This window comes from Lytechinus variegatus, chromosome 9 (genome assembly GCF_018143015.1).
Source record: "Lytechinus variegatus isolate NC3 chromosome 9, Lvar_3.0, whole genome shotgun sequence".
Lineage (NCBI taxonomy): Eukaryota > Metazoa > Echinodermata > Echinoidea > Temnopleuroida > Toxopneustidae > Lytechinus > Lytechinus variegatus.
The window spans coordinates 21,135,362-21,155,536 of record NC_054748.1 but is presented as its reverse complement, the minus strand read 5'-3'; the positions used below and the strand labels follow the sequence as shown (position 1 = coordinate 21,155,536).

The 20,175-nt window shown below is 37.1% G+C and overlaps 1 protein-coding gene across 1 annotated transcript; it reads right to left on the bottom strand.

Annotated features, from left to right (window-relative positions):
• Positions 1–3,381: 3,381 nt before the first annotated feature.
• On the bottom strand, positions 3,382–19,724 carry LOC121421457. Its single transcript, XM_041616152.1, has 8 exons — positions 19,240–19,724; positions 16,077–16,272; positions 15,127–15,324; positions 13,521–13,698; positions 9,196–9,329; positions 6,834–6,975; positions 6,243–6,415; positions 3,382–5,527 (listed from the first exon to the last, which is right to left on the bottom strand). The coding sequence occupies exons 1-8, from the start codon at positions 19,540–19,542 to the stop codon at positions 5,370–5,372; spliced, it is 1,482 nt and encodes a 493-aa protein (XP_041472086.1). The 5' UTR covers positions 19,543–19,724; the 3' UTR covers positions 3,382–5,369.
• Positions 19,725–20,175: the final 451 nt, after the last annotated feature.

Genomic DNA, 20,175 nt, shown 5'->3' with positions numbered 1-20,175 from the left:
CATAGCTCAAAGATAAATGGCAAACTTAAAATTGGCAATTGAAGGACCTATGTACAGTACAACAGGGGTGCAAATCAGTTGCATTACCCATCTTCCACGATGAATCATTTCACATTTGGAAGGAAAACAATAGTTACTTTTATAATTTTCCTCTATGAGGGTATGACACATGAATATTCATGTACATTACAGATTATTTCAGGTTGGAAATAATTTGGAGGAAATGGCGGTATCCGATTGCATTTCACAATCCTTTAACTTTGCATTGATGGTACATTAACTACAAATGCTGTACATTAAACTAGAATAAGTGATTAAGTAAATATTGTATTTGTGACTCATTCAATGACTGTACATAAAATAAATTCTTTTTAATTCATCAAATAGTACATTTTGTCATTTTTTTCTATTTCGTCAATTTGATATGCCTTAATGAGTGAATTGAAAGTTGAGTTGTGGTGCGACCTTTGGGGGTTGTTGATTTATCAGAAAAATGTAAAAGGGGGCTAAAAAGGTACACCCCCCATTGGGTTGAATTAAATAGGAATTTTTTTTCAATAAAAACAAGCTTACTTAGACAAAATTTAAAAATACTACAAACAAAACTTTTAGAAAGTTTACATGTTGCAATTAGCCATGCAAGTTTTACAGAAAGTACACAAACTTTTGAAAGTTGATATACATAAAAATTGCAAAGTAATCAGGCACATTTTAAAAAGTTAAATGTTTTGATGTAATACTGTTATTATCTCTGGCAATACATAATTTCAATACTGACCTGTTTCTCATAGAAAACCCCTCAGAATCTAAGTATACATTAAAGGGGAATCCAACCCAAATAAAAACTTGTTTTTATAAGGAAAAGAAAAATCAGACAAGTTGATAGCTGAAAGTTTGAACAACATTAGACAAACAAGAAAGTTAAGAATTTTTAAATGTTGTAAATATTGGTAATCACTATACCCATGGAGACTTCAAATTGACCACATATGGGATGTCATAGTGATGTAAGGCAAGGACTACTCTTCCATGTACTCCAATACATATTATGGCTAAATTGTCATTTTTCCCAAAAGTTTTATTTCAAATTGTATTTTTCTTTCATGAGGACATAAAACAATATGCTATCTGGGTTATACTTAGATTACTGCCACAGGGGAATGGGTACTTAGGAGAAAACCACAAATCCCTGATAATAAAGTACATGGCCTATGGGAAAGTTGTCCTTGCCCCTTGTCATAATTTACTTACCCAGTTGCCAATTTGAAGTCTACAAAGTATTAGTGATCTCAATTTTAAAAACAGCAATAGCTTTCTTATTGCTTTCAAACTTTCACCATTCTGTTTAATTTATTTTTCTCCTTCCCAACACACCATTTTATGGCCAAGGCTGGATTCCCCTTTAAGTAAAATGTGTGGGTTACACTTCGTAATTCCGAAACACGTAAATTGCCTATACCGCGATGTTCATTAATCCGAAAACGTAAAAGGGTTCGTTAATCCGAACATTTGTGGCGTTATTCTGAAGATTCGTAATTCCGAAGGTTCGATAATCCGAAAACAAAATAAGGTTCGATGTTCTGAAGGTTCGTTAGTCCGAAAAGGAAAAAGGTTTGTTAATCATTACGTTTTCGGACTAACAAACCTTCGGAATTATGAACCTTATTTCGTTTTCGAATTAACGAATTTTCCGAAATTACAAACCTCATTTCGTTTTCTGATTGATGAACCTTCGGAATTACGGACCTTATTTCATTTTCGAATAAACGAACCTTCCGAAATACAATCCTTTGGAATAACTGAACCTTCGGAATAATGAAGCTTCGGAATCACGAATGTATGCGCAATGTGTGTGCTATAGTTGAGGCCAGAAGCTTACATACACCAAGAAAATAAAAAATAAGTGGACACTTGCCAAAACATCATAAATTTACTGTATCTTATAAAATATCTATGCTTTCATGACAAATTAGGTATCAAATGAAGTGAAATCAAGTGAATTCAGCTCTTTCACATGATAGGGACGCCGTTGGGATTACAGTACATTTCGGGTAAAATTTTCTTTTAAGAAAAAAAAGTAATATTTATGCTAAATATATTCTATTGTTTGTTATTATATTTTCAAACATGTCATAGAAATAAGGGCCTACATTTTCCATCATGATATGTCGCCACTGAACAACAAGATTGTCACAATGGCGAGCACATAATATGCCCGCCTGTAACACAGAAAATGGAGTTATTGGTTAAGCAAGAAAAATGGAAGATGGCGACTTCACCTTTGACCCTCTGACCTCAAAATCAATAGAATTGCTGGGATTCATGCTAGTAACATACACACCAAATTTTATGAGTCTTGGTTAAGTTAATCTGAAGTTATCGCGTTTACAAGGACTTCAGAAGGGTAGATGAAAACATGTCAGTGTGACTTTGACCTTTGATATTTTGACCTCAAAATCTATAGGCTTCCTGGGATCCATGCTAATATCATACAGATGGTCATACGGACACCCAGCGTTGTAGCATAATATTATCTTGTCTAGGACGGGTGTATAAATAAGTGTAATCTGAAATGTTTGTGTTGAGAAGACTAACAAGCACAAATATGAAATATTTTTGTCAAGTTTTTATTCTTGATTTGTCTAAAATATGAAGATTTTTTGAAAAAATGACATTTACATGTAAATATTTTTCAGCTCCTGACGACAAAGCAATGTGATGAATGGGCATGACATATTCATTTGTTTGATATCAAATTTGTCATGATAGCACAAATATTTTAAAGATACAGTAATAATAATAATAGCCAATTTTTATAAAGCGCTTTTCCCAGAATGGCCCAAAGCACGTTACAGCATATTATTACCCCGGTCATCGGATTCATTTCAATCAAGCACGAAAAGTGCACAAATTCCACTCCCTGGAGAGCATTCTTTGCATTCATCGCAGCCACATTTTGCTGCTGGCAAAATCAAACATACAATATCTTTCGCATCCTACCGGGTACCCATTTAGCACCTGGGTCGAGAGTGGCAAAGTGTGGATTAACGCCTTGCCAAAGGACGCTAGACCGCGGTGGGATTCGAACACACGACCCTCTGTTTACAAGGCGAGAGTCAGAACCACTACACCACGGCTCTTCCATGTAAATTTTACATTCGGCAAGTGTCAACTTTTCTTTAAATTTCCTGGATGTGCATGTACATGTATATATGTAAACTTCTGGTCTCAGCTGTACATGTGTATGTCTTCAGATTAAAACGTTAAAAGCCGAGTCCGCATTTATGCATTCTGGAGTCTATGGAAAACGTGTTAGAGCAAAAAAATCAAGTCTCCAACGGGTTAAAATAAACAGAAATTTCATTTTAATTGAAAATTGTCTACATTATGATTTAATAAAATTAAAGCTGATTGTATCAGTCCACCAGACCCTGTATCACAAACTTTTATGATTAATTACCTAAAATTGATAGCACATGATTTTTCAATGCAATCAATTATGAAATAAGTTTTACAATCAATCACTTTACTTTGTGTTACAGGGCCCGGGTTAATATCACAGTTCTCTCTGAGAGAAACAAAAATTCAACTCTTTACAGTTCTTCATCTAATAAAAAAGTTCTCTTAAGAACTAAAACAAAATTTCTTTAAGTACTGCATCTCATCTAATCATTCTCTTAAGAACTAAAGAAACTATTTACAGAAGTTCATCTCACATAATAGTTCTCTTAAGAACTAAAAACAATTAATTCATGTAATTTACATGTAATCATTCTCTTTGAGAGGGAGTTTACTGGTGTGGTCTCTCATTGACTGCGTGTTAAAAATACATAGTCTTAAAATATACATTTTCAGTTATTATACTAAAGTATATAAATTGACCTAAAACTGTATAGAGAAACTAAAATGAGAGGAAAAGTAATTATTTTGCTACTTGGTAGCATAATTTTTGCGGTATAAATGGAATAAGTAGTTGATTAGCATGCTATCATTCAAATGGGTCTATATTACTAGACTACATTAGCACTATGGGTCAGGAAACTGGCCAGGTAGTTGAGAACTCAAGATGGCGCTATTGGTTCGTATCTGCTTTAACAACTAAAGTATACTATTTACAGAAGTTCATCTCATATAATGTAATACAAATCGTACAATAGTTGGTTCTCTAAAGAACCGAAATAAAATTCTCACAATTTTCTATCTGATAAAAAAGGTTTCATGTGCATCAAGTGCATTGATGGGGTTTTCACATCATATGTCTCCTACAAGTTTAAAACATACTTCATTAGAACTGAATTTTGATTGAGACAGTTGCCATAATAGCCTACAGCTTCATTTTCATTATTCTGTTTTCTTCATTTTTCTTCAAAACAGAGATGCTCAGTAAGAGATAAGTACAATAAAAACACTGTAGCATCATCATTACCATATACATGGACAGACGTAAGACTGATGCTACATTCTATGTAATAATGTAAGAAACGGCTCTTTTTGCTGAATGATAAAATTTCCTTGATGTTGTGAGTGAAATTATGAAAGGGATCATTCCATTTCATTCAGGATATGTTTATGTTTATGTTTATTTAATTTCCAGGAACACATAACATAATAACATAACAAATTCTCATATGAAACTTAACAATATACAATATACATAATATATGATATAAGATTTTTTTCTCATGCAGCTAATGCTGTACATAATCATAATTGCAAACCTTTAGGTCAGACGGGAATCACCTAGGATTTTAATCTTATTGGACACTTAATTGCTGCGAAACCTGCGATAATGATAACTACATTCATATGCACTTATACGGACACTTATCAAATTAAACACCATATGCTATGGACAAGAAATCAGCAATATTTTACATGTACTTATTGCAACGCGTATAATGATGCTTGTGAAATCAAGAGTTCAGGGTTTTTCTTGGAACATCATTGCATACACGAACAACATGGAGGGCCCCGCATCTCAAATTTTCGCAAACCTCCACAGAGTTACCCAATCACTTAAATGATAATTTCCTCATGTTTGGATACTATAATTAAGGTTTCAATATATGTATGCAAAATTGTACACATTTGAGTGAATTCATATAAATATGGTAAGCCATGAATAATGTAGGTCAAGCAAAGTTGGTGTAAAAACATAGAACCCCACAAAAATGGCAGAATATTGTTGTGGAACGATCAAGTATACTAATATACTGCACAGAAGAAATAACCTTTGGTTCTTGTGAGAATAATTCTGTCCAATTTTGGTTATTCAATGAGCAATTCCCTGAATTTTGCCCCCCCCCCTCTAGATATGCCACCACCTTTTACCTTTGACCTTGGCTGTTCAAATTCTGATGTCACTTGAATTAAACCGTGGCCCCCTGGCAAGATGAACCGCTACCAGCCGTGCAGCCGAAACAGTGGTTGTCAGTGACGATTCCGAGGTCGGCAAAGTCAGTAGCTGATGTAATATCCCAAATGCTGGGTCCTTTCAGTCCACTTGGAATGGCATGTCCGGAAGTATCTATGATGTGGAAGATAATAACAATTATAGAGAAGATACTTATCAAGTGTATATTAAGTTGTATAGTCTTGAAATTTACATAAATATCATATGGGAAGCATTGTGGTGCAGTGGATTAGTCTTGGGAGTTTGAATCAGAATGCTGCAGGTTCAAATACAAGCCATATTGTCATCATCATCATTATCATTATTGCTTATATCATCCTTATAATTAGTAGTTGTAGTAATATTCATATAGCAACTACATGTGCATAACAAGAAAGTAATTACAAGACAGTCAAATATTTAGAACACTATTATATTACCCAAATGGTAAACAGAATATACAAATCATATTCATTAAGCAAATGTATAACAAAGAATTAAAGAAGATCTTCAAATATTTAATTATCATTATACAGTATAACATTATTTTACCAAAAGCAAGCAGAATAACATAACTTATCTCAAAGAAAAGGAACATCTTGCATAGATTCAATATAAAATAAGATAACCTAATCTAGGTTGCATGATATCAAGTTTAATGTTGTCCCCATCTTATAAAGACTGCATTTATTTATTTCACAATCCTTGCTTGCAAGGTGACCCCTATTGTGATGTCCCTCCCAAGTTGCACTACTTCTGCAAGACTGGTCGACAGCAGTGTACGCAACACCTGGTAGAACCTCAGTCAAACATTAATTTTCCTGAGATCTGTTGTTGTTGTTGATTTTACCTGATTGGATATTTAGAGGTCTTCTGCTTGACAGGTCCAACTGCTGGTTGAGATCACAGTCAAAGATACGTCCATCCCAACCAACGTTGATGTAGTTCCTGCACATCAGACCTTCAACGGCCGCCGGGTTGAAGTTACGGACCAGCATGTTCATGTAGTCTTCCAACTCGTTCCTGAAGACAAAAGAACACACCTATGATCATGATCATCAAAATCACAAAAAATAGTATTGAAAATATACTTTTATAAAGCACTTCAAATATATGAGCAATATCTCTAATAGGGATGCACTCGAGGCAGACCCCGAGGCCTTGGCCTCAGCCTCCACCCAAGTCACATGTATAAAGTCTATGGGAGAAGGCTTTCTCTAGCGGTCTTGCGACTCAGAAGTACTAACTAATAAAGAAACAAAGTAATTTATTAACTACATAATTAAATGAATAAATGAATGGATAAATGAATGAATGAACGACAAATAAAGGAACGAAAGAACGAATGAATGAAACAATCAAGTCGATTATTCAATCAATAAAGAGATAAAAAGATAGATGAATAAAAGCAAAGAAGAAAAAGAATGAGAAAGAAGATTACCTTCTAACCAGGAAATCTGTAAACCTTTTGACCGGGACATTGGTGATTGTGAAGAGGTTATTGAACTTGATACCGAAGGCTTCATCCAACTCCTCTTTGTACTTCTGCTCCAACGGACCCTGAGGCGGTGGGAGGAAACCACCTGTATGAAATAAAAAGAAAAGGTTCTGAATTTAAGAACAAGATTGAAAGATTCTTGATATCACTGTGGGTAGACTAAATTATGATTATACACCAGCATGCAATCCACACACAACCTAGCCTATCTGATATGCGCAGGGCAATAGTGGGCAAGTTACTGGTCGTGCGAAGCAGACTGATGGACGAGGGCACAGCCCGAGCGCCTATTGTCGTGTTGTGTTGGGATCGGATCGGTGATTATTGAAGGGAAGCGTAATGAGGAAACTTTGCAGAAAGTTATACAGTTCAAATCACAAAGTATTTAATCATCACTTGCAGTTGACAATTCACAATTTGAAGTATCAGATTGAGATTCGGAGTGAAGTTAAAATAATATTGGATGGACGTCTAAGTCTTGAAGTCAGTTAGTCTATCTGGATGAGTGTGGGTCTAGTATTCTAGGGTTGGTATTCTCTTCTAATAATCAAGAAGTCTTATTTATATCATTTGTTTTGGGGTGTAACAATTTAAGGTGGGAGTGATCTAAACTTGATCTGATTGGTCTACAATTAACTGTCTATCAAACTCTCTGGTATCTGGGGTGTGGTGATGCTCTGTGCAAGTGACTAGGGCTGGAGCCCGGGCTGGAGTGTGAGTCATACTTCTTCCATGAAGTTAGCTGACGTCACTGAGGGTTGGTCTTAAATGGTCAAGGCTTAGCAGTTAAATGGTATTGGGGGTTTGGGATTCTTAGATAACATTGGGAGAGTTTGTAAACAAGTGAGGGTGAATGACTGAAAGGATAACAGGAAGTTAAATACATACTACACAACACTATCATCACTGGTAAGGTCATCAATATGCATATATGGTTATCATATGCGTGACACACTTCCCTGCGGCTGGCACTGGCGGCTTCTGTCTCACTGCTCTCAGTCTCGAACGTAGAAAGTCAAACGACAATGGCAGAGCCTGGCATAATTATTGCAATTTTTCAGAATCCAGTCGGTAAACTTACAAAACAATCCTCTCCATTAAGTACTAAACATATCGCTGAAGCCTGCAGGTCCTTAAAGTCATCTATTCTGAGCTTTTGGGCAGCATATTTCAAACTCTCTTCAATTCTGTCAGAATTGAAATCTCTCGCGAATGCCATTTTGAGCGAATTGAGCTCAGTAATATTCATAATAGAAAGAAAAGGTTCCAAAGAAACTGTCATTCAAAATTCTGATGTTAATTTCCTGTAGCTTCTTTGTGACTGAGCCAATCACTAAAACATTATCATGAAGGACATATGAAGTAAACTGGAAATTTTGTTTGATCCCAGCTCATTTTCATTTGTCTTTCTTTTGCCCTTTTGTGACTTTTGATTCTGAAAGCATTTGATGTGAGGGGCTATAGCCTCTCTGTGATCTCAATTATTGACATGTGCTTAGAAAAGATTATTGAGGCTAGCCTGTGTAAAAACATTATTCATTTTGACTGTGTGGAATTTGTGTAGTGCCATTGTAAAGTTTGATCGGTTTCTTTTTAACTCAGTTTAAATACACCTGTGCCCAGGTGTTCAACAATGGTGCAATGTTTACTGGTGATCCTTTCTTTTGCCCACCACGTACAGGATCAATCCTGCGCCACATTAAGGAGAATGAAACGTTTAGAACAAGATAGCTTGTGTGAAAACAGAAAAATCAAAGAAACAGATCAACAAAAGTTTGAGTTTAATCAGACAAAGAATGAGAAGGTTATGAGCATTTGAATATTGTGATCACTAATGCTATGGAGATCCTCAAATTGGCAATGCAACAAAGATATGTGAGGTCCCATGTGGACAAATTTCCCCATTACTCTAGTATATATTTCACTTAAATTGCCTCTATTATCACATCTATCAGTAGATCATGTGTTCTTTCTATAGAAGGGCATGTAATACAGTTATTGAAAGAATACATCATGGATAAGAGTTTGTATCACCATCAGAAATAAGCAAAAAGAGACATTTTGGGGGTATTTTATAGTCCATCAAAGGGAAAGTTGTTCACATGCGACATCACACATCCTGGTCGCATTGCCAATGGGAGGATCTCCATAGCATTAGTGATTGAAATATTCAAATGCTCATAACTTTCTCATTGTTTGTCCGATTTTTCTCAAACTTTCGTTGATCTGTTTCTTTGATTTTTTTCTGTTTCGACACAAGCCTACTTATTCCAAATTTTTCATTTTCCTTTAAGTCTATCGTTACCTAGAGGGTTATAAACCAGATGTAATTCCAGACCGCTCCCGGGTTGCCCATAGCCAAGCTCATTCAGAGTTTGTAATGCTGCAACGCTGCGTTGGAAGACTTGACTACCCCTCTGTAGGTTGACATTCTTGGCACTGCAAAAAATATCAATTAGAAATAAGTATTCTTGAAAAAAAAAAAAAAAAAGCATCAGGGGCCCGTAACACAAAGCTTTTTTCTACGATTGATTGCATTGTACAATACAGTGCGTCCCAGAAAAAACAAAACCGAGATTTAGCGATCATTTATCATTACTTAATCATAAATTTCAAATGACCAGAACTTTTTTATTTCTTGACCATTTTCTGTAATTGAGGTACCAAATTAAAGAGCAGACATTGAACTTTTCAGAAATGTGGTTTTCTTTTTGAAACCCAGATACCCCTCGCCAAATGAGTTTTTGGTATCCTTTCTTCAAATTGTTTTTGCTCACTCATGCGTGAATAAGAAATAAGCTAAGTAATATCAGATGAAAGAAGAGATTCTAAGCTTTAAATTGGTAGGTCATTTATCTATTCTATTTATGATTAAGTTATGATAAATGGTCGCTAAATCTCGGTTTCGTTTATTCTGGGATGCACTGTATATAATCAATAGTGAAAATGAAGCATACAATTAATCGCTAACCTTTGTGATACAGGACCCTGAGACCTGGGGGGGGGGGTTTCATGAAAGGACTTGTCTGACGTTTTATCCGACAAGTCTTATTTTATCCAACAGTTACATAGGAACAGCCAATCAATATCATGGAAAGATGTCAGATCTGACAACTTGCCCGGACAACTTGTCGGATGAAAATATTGATGAAACGCTCCCCTGACATCTTTCCATGATTTTGATTGGCCGAGAGGCACTGTTCCTATAGTAACTGCAGTCGGATAAAATGGGACTTGTCGGATAAAACGTCTGACGAGTCATTTCATGAAACGCCCCCGTTCTATAAAGTCATAATGGGGCTCAGCAGTCAATCATAATAATTATACTTGCTTATATAGCGCTTAACACTTACTTTATCAGAAGTCTCTAAGCGCTCTACAGTAACGCAGCATAATTACCCTGGCTTTAGCAGAGCAGCTCTGACGCGCGCAGCATTTCAAGGAATAAATTCCTACCAGGTACCTAGTAACCTCACCTGGGTTGAGTGCAGCACAATGTGGGTGAATTTCTTGCTGAAGGACAGTACGCCATGGCCTGGAATCAAACCCTCATCCCTCTGATTCTAGACAAGAGTCACTAACATTAGACCATTATAGTAACTTTGCCATCCAACGGTAATTACCATGGAAACGATGATTGACAGCCAATCAGAATCAAGGATTCCATACAAGTTATTGGATGGCAGCGTTCCCATAATGGTAACTTTTTTGCAACAGGCCCAGCATTGCCCCACATATCATAATATTAGTTTCCAAGGTAGTTACGAAGATGGGTTTATTCATGTATTATCTTTTTCGCACTTTGTAAAATTAAAATTTGGTACGTAAACAATTCATCTATAAACCATAGAGTGGTGTTAGTCCGAATGGATTTTTTCAAATGTGAATGGCCCAATTGCGAATTAGACAGTGGTTAGTACCTTCAGAAACCTTCACAGAAACTTTCAGAAATTAGACTATTTGCAGATCATCTGGTATGAGACCAAACGGAAAGTATTGAAAGTGGATGTAGACCTATAAAGAATATAGACTTAGGGGGTGTTGTAAGAAAATAGTTGCAATCAATTGCAACTGACAGATCAACGATAGCTATAGCATATCAGATTACACTTCTTGTTTCAAGGAGCAAATTAGCAATCAATCACTAATTCGCAATTAACTGCAAGACATATGATTGATTTAGGGACTAAAAATAGACATGCGATTGATCGCAAGTTTCTTGCAACACCCCATAAGGTTTGTTAGACCAAGTAGGTTATTTGACATGTGTATGGCCTAAAGGCGAATAAGACAATGGTTAGTAGACGATCTTGGTTGTAGATCAAATGTGATCTGAACATCTGAGATGATGCCAAACAGAAAGTGGGTGTGGACCTATAAAACATATATAGAATAAGTGGTAGTAGACCTCAAAGAAATGCATATAGCCTGAGTGGGAATTGGACGAAATGGTTAGTAGATGATCTGGGGCCCCGTCGTACCAAGAGTTACGATTGATCCAATTAATCGTAACTGTATGGAAATCCATCAGTGTCATAATCTTTTCTACAGGAAATTTGCAAAATGTCCTTTGTAAACATAGGAGATCACACCAAACTGTCAAGAAATCAATAGAATTTTTTTTGAACAAACATGCATTTTATATGTTGACTTTGCTGGCTTTCCATAGTTGCGATTGATTGGATCAATCGCAACTCTTTGTAAGATGGGGCCCTGACCATCTGGAAGGAGATCAAATATGACCAGTCACCACAAAACCAATTATAAGTCTCCCAAAATAAATGTTGAGATTTTGATTGAGTTTGAACAAGCATGACCAGTTACCCCAAGCTTTAATAAAATGATATATGATTTGCCAAACTTGAAAAATAATAACTTACTCAAATGCTTGATTGAATGCAGATAAAACAAAGTGCAGAGCTTCAGAGAATAAAGGAAAAAACAACATTTGAAGTTTCTGTTCACTCAAGCATGAGATGTGCACACTGCAATTTCAATTAAACTTCCAAGCTGTCTGCAAAAATCTGCATCAAAGAAACTTTTGTATCTTGTTTTCTATTCAACTTTCCAAATCTACATTTTTACAGTATAAAGATGAAGAAATGCTCCTTCAGACAAGCAAGGTTTTGAATTTTTGCCTTTTGAAAACCAATCTACTATTTTGGCTATTAACAGAGAACCTTCCCTGGTGACTTATTGGTGGTTTTGGGCCTGCCCCCCCCTACTCCGGGTGAGAAGGACCGCATGCGTGTTCCAAAATGTCCGGTAAAGGGGTACTTTTCGCGGGACAAGTCCGGCCCGCAAATTGTAAAAAAGGGGGTGTATTTGTATTTTCACCCGGAGATTTCTTTAAAAAGGGGCTGTTTTTTATCTCTCTCTTTGGACTCCTGAGAAATTTTAAAAGGGGATTATAAAATAATTTGAATAACATAAAAAAATTGATCAAATCCTGGGATCAAATTCCTGAAATTCCTGCTAGTTTTCAAAGCTCATTCGAATGAGCCCGAATAATCCTGAATTCAGGATTATTTCATTTTGATTTTTGAAAAGTAAAGGACGGACTAGGCCCGTTTCGGGTACACGTGTACACGCACGGTCAAGTCAGTGCACGTGTACTAAATTCCATCACCGTGTACACGGTAGCATCTGCATAAACAAGCTCACAGCCTCACATTAAATCTTAGTTCTCAGACACTGCACGTTTTAATTACTAATATGTCAACATATTTCAATTAATCCAGAGTGAGTTCACTTCCAAAATTGCCAATTCAATCCATTCTTTCTGGAGACTCACGTTTTTGTACCACGAAATCGGCACGAAATGGGTCTGCTCCGGTCTCAAAAGCTCGAAAGCGTTGCTCAATCACACTCAGAGTCAATTTGAGAATCATCAATTGCGATAGCGATCATCGCTACAACTTACGTGTTATACGCTCGCACACAAGCCTACAAACAAACGCTCTTCAAATTGGCAACATAATAATGAAAATTAATCGATAACTTCAGTTACACTTATTCTGCAGCGATCTGTGCATGCATGTACGGTACAGTATACAAAATGCGCATCCACCGAGCGTCGGCGATAGCTAGGGCCCTGCACTGATTTTCTTTTGCATTCTTTATTAATTTAATGCGCTGCTAAGCCGAGTAAACTTTTAATTTGCACCAATTTTTGTGGATTGATACTTCAAACTTCTCAGGTAAGCTTTAAAACCGTGACTTAGGCTATATAGACCCCTTTTTATGACATATTGATGCGGGTCCGTGTCGACATGAAAACAGAACTCGCTCTCACATTGTTTACAACGTGTACACGACCGAAAAACACGCCGTGTACACGTGCATCAAAAATGGACTTTCAAAACGGGCCTAGTACGGACGTTTTGTTGGAATGAGAGCTCACCTGAGATAGGAGGTACAGTGAGCAGTGTTCCAGATTTAGAGGGGTCTCCAAGGCAGAAAAAGACAGCGAAAAATCCCTCGAAAGGGGGGTTCTGAAATTTTGGCAGACCTTTGATAGGGGGGTGCTTTCAAAGGGAGGGAACGAGCATAGACGTACCCTAAATAACACTGAGTGGGGGGTAGACCAAGAGGGTGTATAACAAGTGGCAATTTAACAATAATATACACCTGTAACATGGAAGTGATGCTATGACTGTGACCCCGAGCTCGGCCATGAACTCTGGGGTGTCCTCTTGACCCGGCTCCAGTAAGGCGGTCAAGTTGCAGCGGTCGATGACCTTACGACCCAGCCTCCGACCCTCGCTCGCCAGGTAACGAAACTGAGAACACAGCTCTGGAGCCCCACCTGAAAGGTAAAGGATGAATATGATTTTAACAGGCAGGTTTGACTCAATCCAAGGCTACAGTGTGGTTTTGTATGCACTTGGCATTAAAAGCAGATGGTCTATTTATCTGACAGTCTTATCTTAGACCAACGGACGTAGAGGGCAGCAACACACAGCAGTGTTGCTATTAGGAAGGTCCACTTCGCTCAGATTTTGTGACCATTTTCTCCCAGACAACTTTTTTGGAGTTGATTTTTTTCGTTTGTTCAATTTTACTATTTTTATGGATAATGAAACCTAAGAAAATATGTAAAATAATATTATTTAAGTATTTTTGTATTTTTGAAAAATGTAATATAAATGGTTCTTATGATTCTTGTAGCTTGCATAGCAATAAATATAAATAGACTAATGACATTTGTGTTACCGTTCTTCTGCTTAATTTCGCTGCCCGTACCAAAATCTACACAAGCCACACCATAATTTTTTCTAGGGTATACACATTCATATAGTTTAGTAATGAATTGCAATACTATAGTCATGTTTGTAAGGATTTACTAAAGCTTTGGACAGGCAAAGTAAGGTGCCACACATAGGGGTTGGATACGAATGCACCATCTGTCCATCCATGTATCCATCCTTCCATTTATATTCACTTTATTTATTAAAGCAATATTGACTGGCCTCGGGGCGATACGACATATATCGCCCAAACTAGATTTATATCGCCCGAGTCGTAGACGAGGGTGATATCAATTTAGTGAGGGCGATATATGTCCTTTCGCCCCCAGGCCAGTCAATATTGCTATTATTAACCAAATCAGACATCTAGAGCCAAATCGTTAAAATTTAGATATTTTAAATTTTTAGAATGAGAATCTAGTTTCTCATGTTGAGCAGACTGGGCTTCTGAACTTTACCATTGTGACGTATCCCTGGCCTAGGGACGCAGTATCCAGCGTTGTCTCAACTTCATTACCATTATGACGTATAGCACTGCGCGGTTCAAGGACGCGTACAAAACGCGTAGAATACCCGGATGTTAGAGCTGCCTTTTATTGCCCGCCACATTTCCACGCATTTTCTCATTGACTTTCTTGAGCGGGCAATAAATTGGGCCCGTGGATAAACAATTGGAATTTTATTGACCGGCCATTCGATCCCAGTGTTAAGCAGGCAACAATGTTTCAAAGTTGCCCTGCTCAGATGTCTGATACGGTTAATAATATTATTTATTGCAATACAGTTGTGACAATTTTTTTTCTTTTAACAATAGCAAAGATCAGTACAATTGATATCATCAAAACAAAATACAATGCCATAAGAGAAAGAAAACACACTATAAAGTATTAAAAAACAAAAACAACAACAGCAGCTACACGTACTGCCGGTGGATTATCAAATGAAATCAAGTTTCGATTAAAAGTCTTTTAATACAACCCACCAACCTGTAAGATCAAGTGTATGAACGTTGGGACTCTTTTCCAGGATGTCAATGCACTTCTCTGCCGTCTCTCGATCCATCATCTCCTTCCGCCGAGGAGAAGATTCAACGTGGCAGTGGTTGCAGGCCTGGTTACAGTAAAGACCGATGTTCAATTGCAGGATCTCAATGTCGATCTTTCGCAGGAGGGATGAGCACTTCTCTGTTGAGATAAAAATATATAGCCATTTATATTGCAACATACTATTTCTGTAGCTTTAACACAGCTACCCTGATTAGACACTTGAGAATTCAGAGAACTACTTCCTACTAATATTTAATCATGATTACATTTATACAGTACGGTGCTTGATACTTAATGTTTCTAAGCGTTTCCTGCCCGGGTATCCATTTACTATATCTGGTAGAGAATGACAAATGCAGATAAACACCTTGCCAAAGGATGCAAGTGCTGCAGTTGGATTTGAACTCCGCACCTTTTTGGTTCAATGACCGTAAACCTATCCACTAAGCCACAACACCTCTTCATAAAAATAGAGCAAAAATGTTCTTGATAAGCAGCTCACATCGGGCCTTTCAAAGTGGCATATATCCAAGACATTTTTTCTAAATGAAAATAAATTTGTATAAATGATTTAGGGCCCCACCCCCTCAACTCTCAACAGATGCCCTTTAGTTGGCCCCCTTTATCCCATGCTACTTGTTCGGTCGATGGGCATTAGCATAGTACAGATTTCTGATAACAAAACTAATTAAGAACCCTGGTTTATGGGTAACCTGTATGGGAATATATGTATGATAAAAAATTTATGTGGCATGTTGCATAAAAACATTTTCCATGATATACTCAAGTTAGCCATTAACTAAAATGCGGCACAGGAATAAACTATAAGCAAATGTAACCCAACTATTTTCCGAAGGAGGGGGGGGTTCTTTTGCTGTATACAAATCTACCTCCTGTTTCTTCATGATGATACTGTTTGAGGAAATCTCTGAAGTTTGGAACGCCCAGGTTGTCTAGCGCCCTCTGCCTCTTCTTTCTCTCTTCCCTCGTCAGCTTGGCCTGTCCCATTTGCTTGAGTTTCTGGGCAGTGATCTTGAATTCTTCATCGTTCTCCATCTCCTTCAGAGTCTCAGGGATAAGGGAGCCCTACAGGAACAACAAAATAAAATTGATGAAGATGTTGCATGATCTTTCCTGACATAGCATCCTATTTAGTTCAAATATTTAGAAAGATAGACATGGCATAGACCAAATTTTACAATTGTTTGAAGTACTGCTTGCTTCTGAGACTTTGACTATATTCTGGCTACTGCTAAACTGATGATCATGAAAATTTTCTTACTCTTTAGATGGTGTGATGAAAACAAGGAGTATGAATAATAGATCATCAAATCACAAATGCTTCTCGTCACTGAATTTGCAAACCACCTTGAGTGTTCAGTCTATTGATTCAATCAATTTGGAAGTGTTGTGGTCTAGTGGTTCTGACTCTCGCCTGTAAACCAGCAGGTCATGGGGACTCAACTTTGCATTACTTTCTTCAGCGAGGGATTTATCCACACTAGGCTGTACTAAACCCAGGTGAGGTTTTTACTGTGTATTGGATCTGGATGTATATGATGCTGGGCCCTCCTTGGCATAAACGCATCGGGTACTTGACATGAAGTGTGCCGGGACCGGCAGGTGCAATACACCGGGTGAACACCCTACTCTTGGACGAATAGTGTATTGGTTTTAACGTGCATAGGTTGTGACTCTCCTATACACTGGACTAACATTTGCATCCTTTCCGATGGACGGAGTGTTTAACAACTGCATTCACACCTGCACTGAATACAGTGGTGAGGCATGCTAACACACAACGTTATAGTGCACGTTTCGGCATGGGTGGGACTCATACCCCTCACGTTGAGATTTACGATGTTATCCGAAACATGTGCTGCCTTCATTATTTTTCATTATCATGCCAATAGGTCTTGTTTACAAAGCTTCTTCATTTTGAATAAGATTGAGATAGGCTATTAAATATGTTTAATTAAAAACTATTAAGTACCCAACAATAACATCATGGACATGGTAGGCCTATATTCTCTAAGATACTGGTACTACCCCCCCCCCCCCACCCAAGTTAATCAAGTTACTAAAAATAATATACGACTTCCTAAAACTGTTATGGTTTGGATATTGTGAAATTTTAGCAGATGTAGTTTGGGAACCTGCAGTTTGTGATTTTTACCTGAAAAGTGATTTGTTTAGGTCTTTCCTTATATTCCTGTGAAGAAAAGATTAATACTAATAATACTATCCAATAGTAATAATAAAATTAATATTAATAAAAACTAGAATTTTAATTCTTCTTGAGGACGAATTAGGTGATCTGTCTGTGAATCTCATGATCACGATCACGATCTATTTTTTTTTCTCATGATCACCATGTTAATGCAAATCAATATGAGCTTCATGAGAATAAGCCCAGTTTTATTAATGAAAGGACATGCTGAATACTTTTGAAAGACATTGAAATAAAAGGTGGTATGAAAAGATCTTGTTTTTGTAAAGAATGCCAATTCCAATTTAGCAAGCGATAACACAAAATAGTGAGCATAGTGTTGACGAAAGCAAGAATCTAAAATCCAGTTTTGAAAAATTTAAATCAGTATGCATAGACCAGTATTTTGTTACCTCATGAGCAGTTATGACATTTAATTTCTTACATGACGATATGTAGATTTCATTGCGAGATATTATGCAAGCATGTCTTGCATAGCAAGATGAAGAAATTGCTTAGACCTGGTGAATAGAATAGCAAAGCAATGAACACTGACGGAGGCATTTGTTGCATTTCTTCTTGGAATGCGTTAGCGTGTGCTTATAACAATACGTAGCCAAGTTTCAAATACCAGTTGCTAGTGCACGCGTTGTTGTTTTTATGGATGTAATGAAACATACAATTCAAAAGAATAACCAAGACATCAAGGTTGTTGCTAATATCTCATTAAATATAAAACAATCATGTCACTGAATTATACGAATGAACTTCTTATCATGCGCAAAATGGAACCCCAAACCGGCTTATAGGGGTTACATGCAAAATGAGACAAAATTTAATAAATGAAAAAATAGATGCTGATGGATGTCGATCCAGGGACCTCGCATTGCAAGGCAGATGCACTAACCATCAGACCATAGTAACTGCCATACACTTGCAAGGCAACGATAAAATATAACCTCAAATTGAATTTTTCAAGTGAAAGTTTTATCATAATAATATACTTCTATACATTGCTAATATTCATGATGATCTCCTGCTCAAGATGATAAAAATGTAACATAATATGGAAGAATATCCAACTACAATATGTCGAAAACCGGGCGAAAAGCGACCAATGATTACGGAGTTATAGTCATATTTGCAAAATTATTGAAACGTAATAAAACAAAAATTGAAAATTTTAGTTTTGACGCCAATTTGATGACGTTATGATAAAATTTATTGTCAAATGTGACATGAAATCACATCTACAAGTCCTACTCTATCCGAATATAAAAGAAAATTTGGGGGTCAACGGACTATCTGAAGAGTTATATAGAATTTTGTAAAAGCATGTTTTTGCACATTTTTGGCCTATTGTGACATTGTATGATAACTGTCCATAATTGATAATATTTTGATGAAAATTGATTGAATAGTTTTGCTGATTTTGGTGGAACAAGAAAAGGGTGGAAAAAGAAAAATAAATAAAAAGAATAAAGAAATAAATAAAAAAGAAAATTCATAGAAACATAAGAGGTGATCTGTCAATTGACAGATCACCTAATAATACTATAATAATAATAATTAATAATGCTTACATCATGTATGTATAATACATTGTAGAATATATTTAAGTAGAAGAACTTTTTATTTGGGAAATTGGAGTTGTACTATATAGATGTAACATAAATTAAAATGAATTTGCGGAGTAGGCCTAACTTCATTCAAAACCATTATATTATAACCTTGTTCATTGAATGAGTGTCCAAAACCTACTCCAAGTTCCAACCAATAATTAAATTAAAAGGCTAGGCAATGTAATTCATTTTCAATGGATATTTGACAATGGATTATCTCACCAATTTCGCCCGTTCTTTTTTCTTCTGTGTCTGTGCATTTGTGTTTTTTGTTGGCTTAACAGGTCTGTTCAGCTTGTGTTCATGGATGTTCACACTGGTATTAAAGTCTGGCAAATCTGGAACAGGACGGCTCAAAACGAAGTGTGTATGGAATGACGAGGTGTTCTGAAGAAAGGGGCGGTTGCATGGGCTCGCTCTTCCCCGGAACTCTGGCGTCGATTCACCGATCAAGGCCCTACTGGCAAAGGCAGTTACTGGAGCTTGAGCTCCAGCTCGCCTGCAAATAGAAGACAAGCGAAGCATTTCGATGTCTTCTCGCTGTTACAAGTTTCCTGCTCATGTAAAATAAATTGAACAAATAGAACTCACAGATTTGTCCAAAATTATAATATGTGAAACTAAAGTTTCAAGTCATGATAGCTTTGTTTTTGTCGGAAACGAAATACATCGGCATCGGCAATGGTTCACAGGTAGGACAAAATCACGTGACTGATACGTCACATGACCATTTATAAAACAGCGCTGGGCATGAGGCCGAGCCCACCCCCCCCCCCCCCGGGGTACTTAGATTTGGTTTGGACGGGGGTGTGCGGCTGAAGGTTCAGATCCCATATTTACGGGTCATTTTGGCTGAAAAGGTACCCATTACTAAGGATTTATTAAGATTTGACGAGCCAAAAAAACAAAGTTATCATCCAAAATTGGAGGAGAATATGGACCTATAGGCCTACCGGTGGTATAGGCCAGCAGCACATCCCCGTAGGCCTTATATCGTGAGTACCCCCCCCCCCCGGGGAGGAATCGAGATGCAATTAACATTCCGTGGCCGAGTGTTCTAAGCCTAAGGCGCCTGGCTATACATGGGAAGTCCGGTTCGAGCCGCGGCACATAATATGCCCGTGAGCAAGGCATTTAATCTACAATGCTCTGTAATCT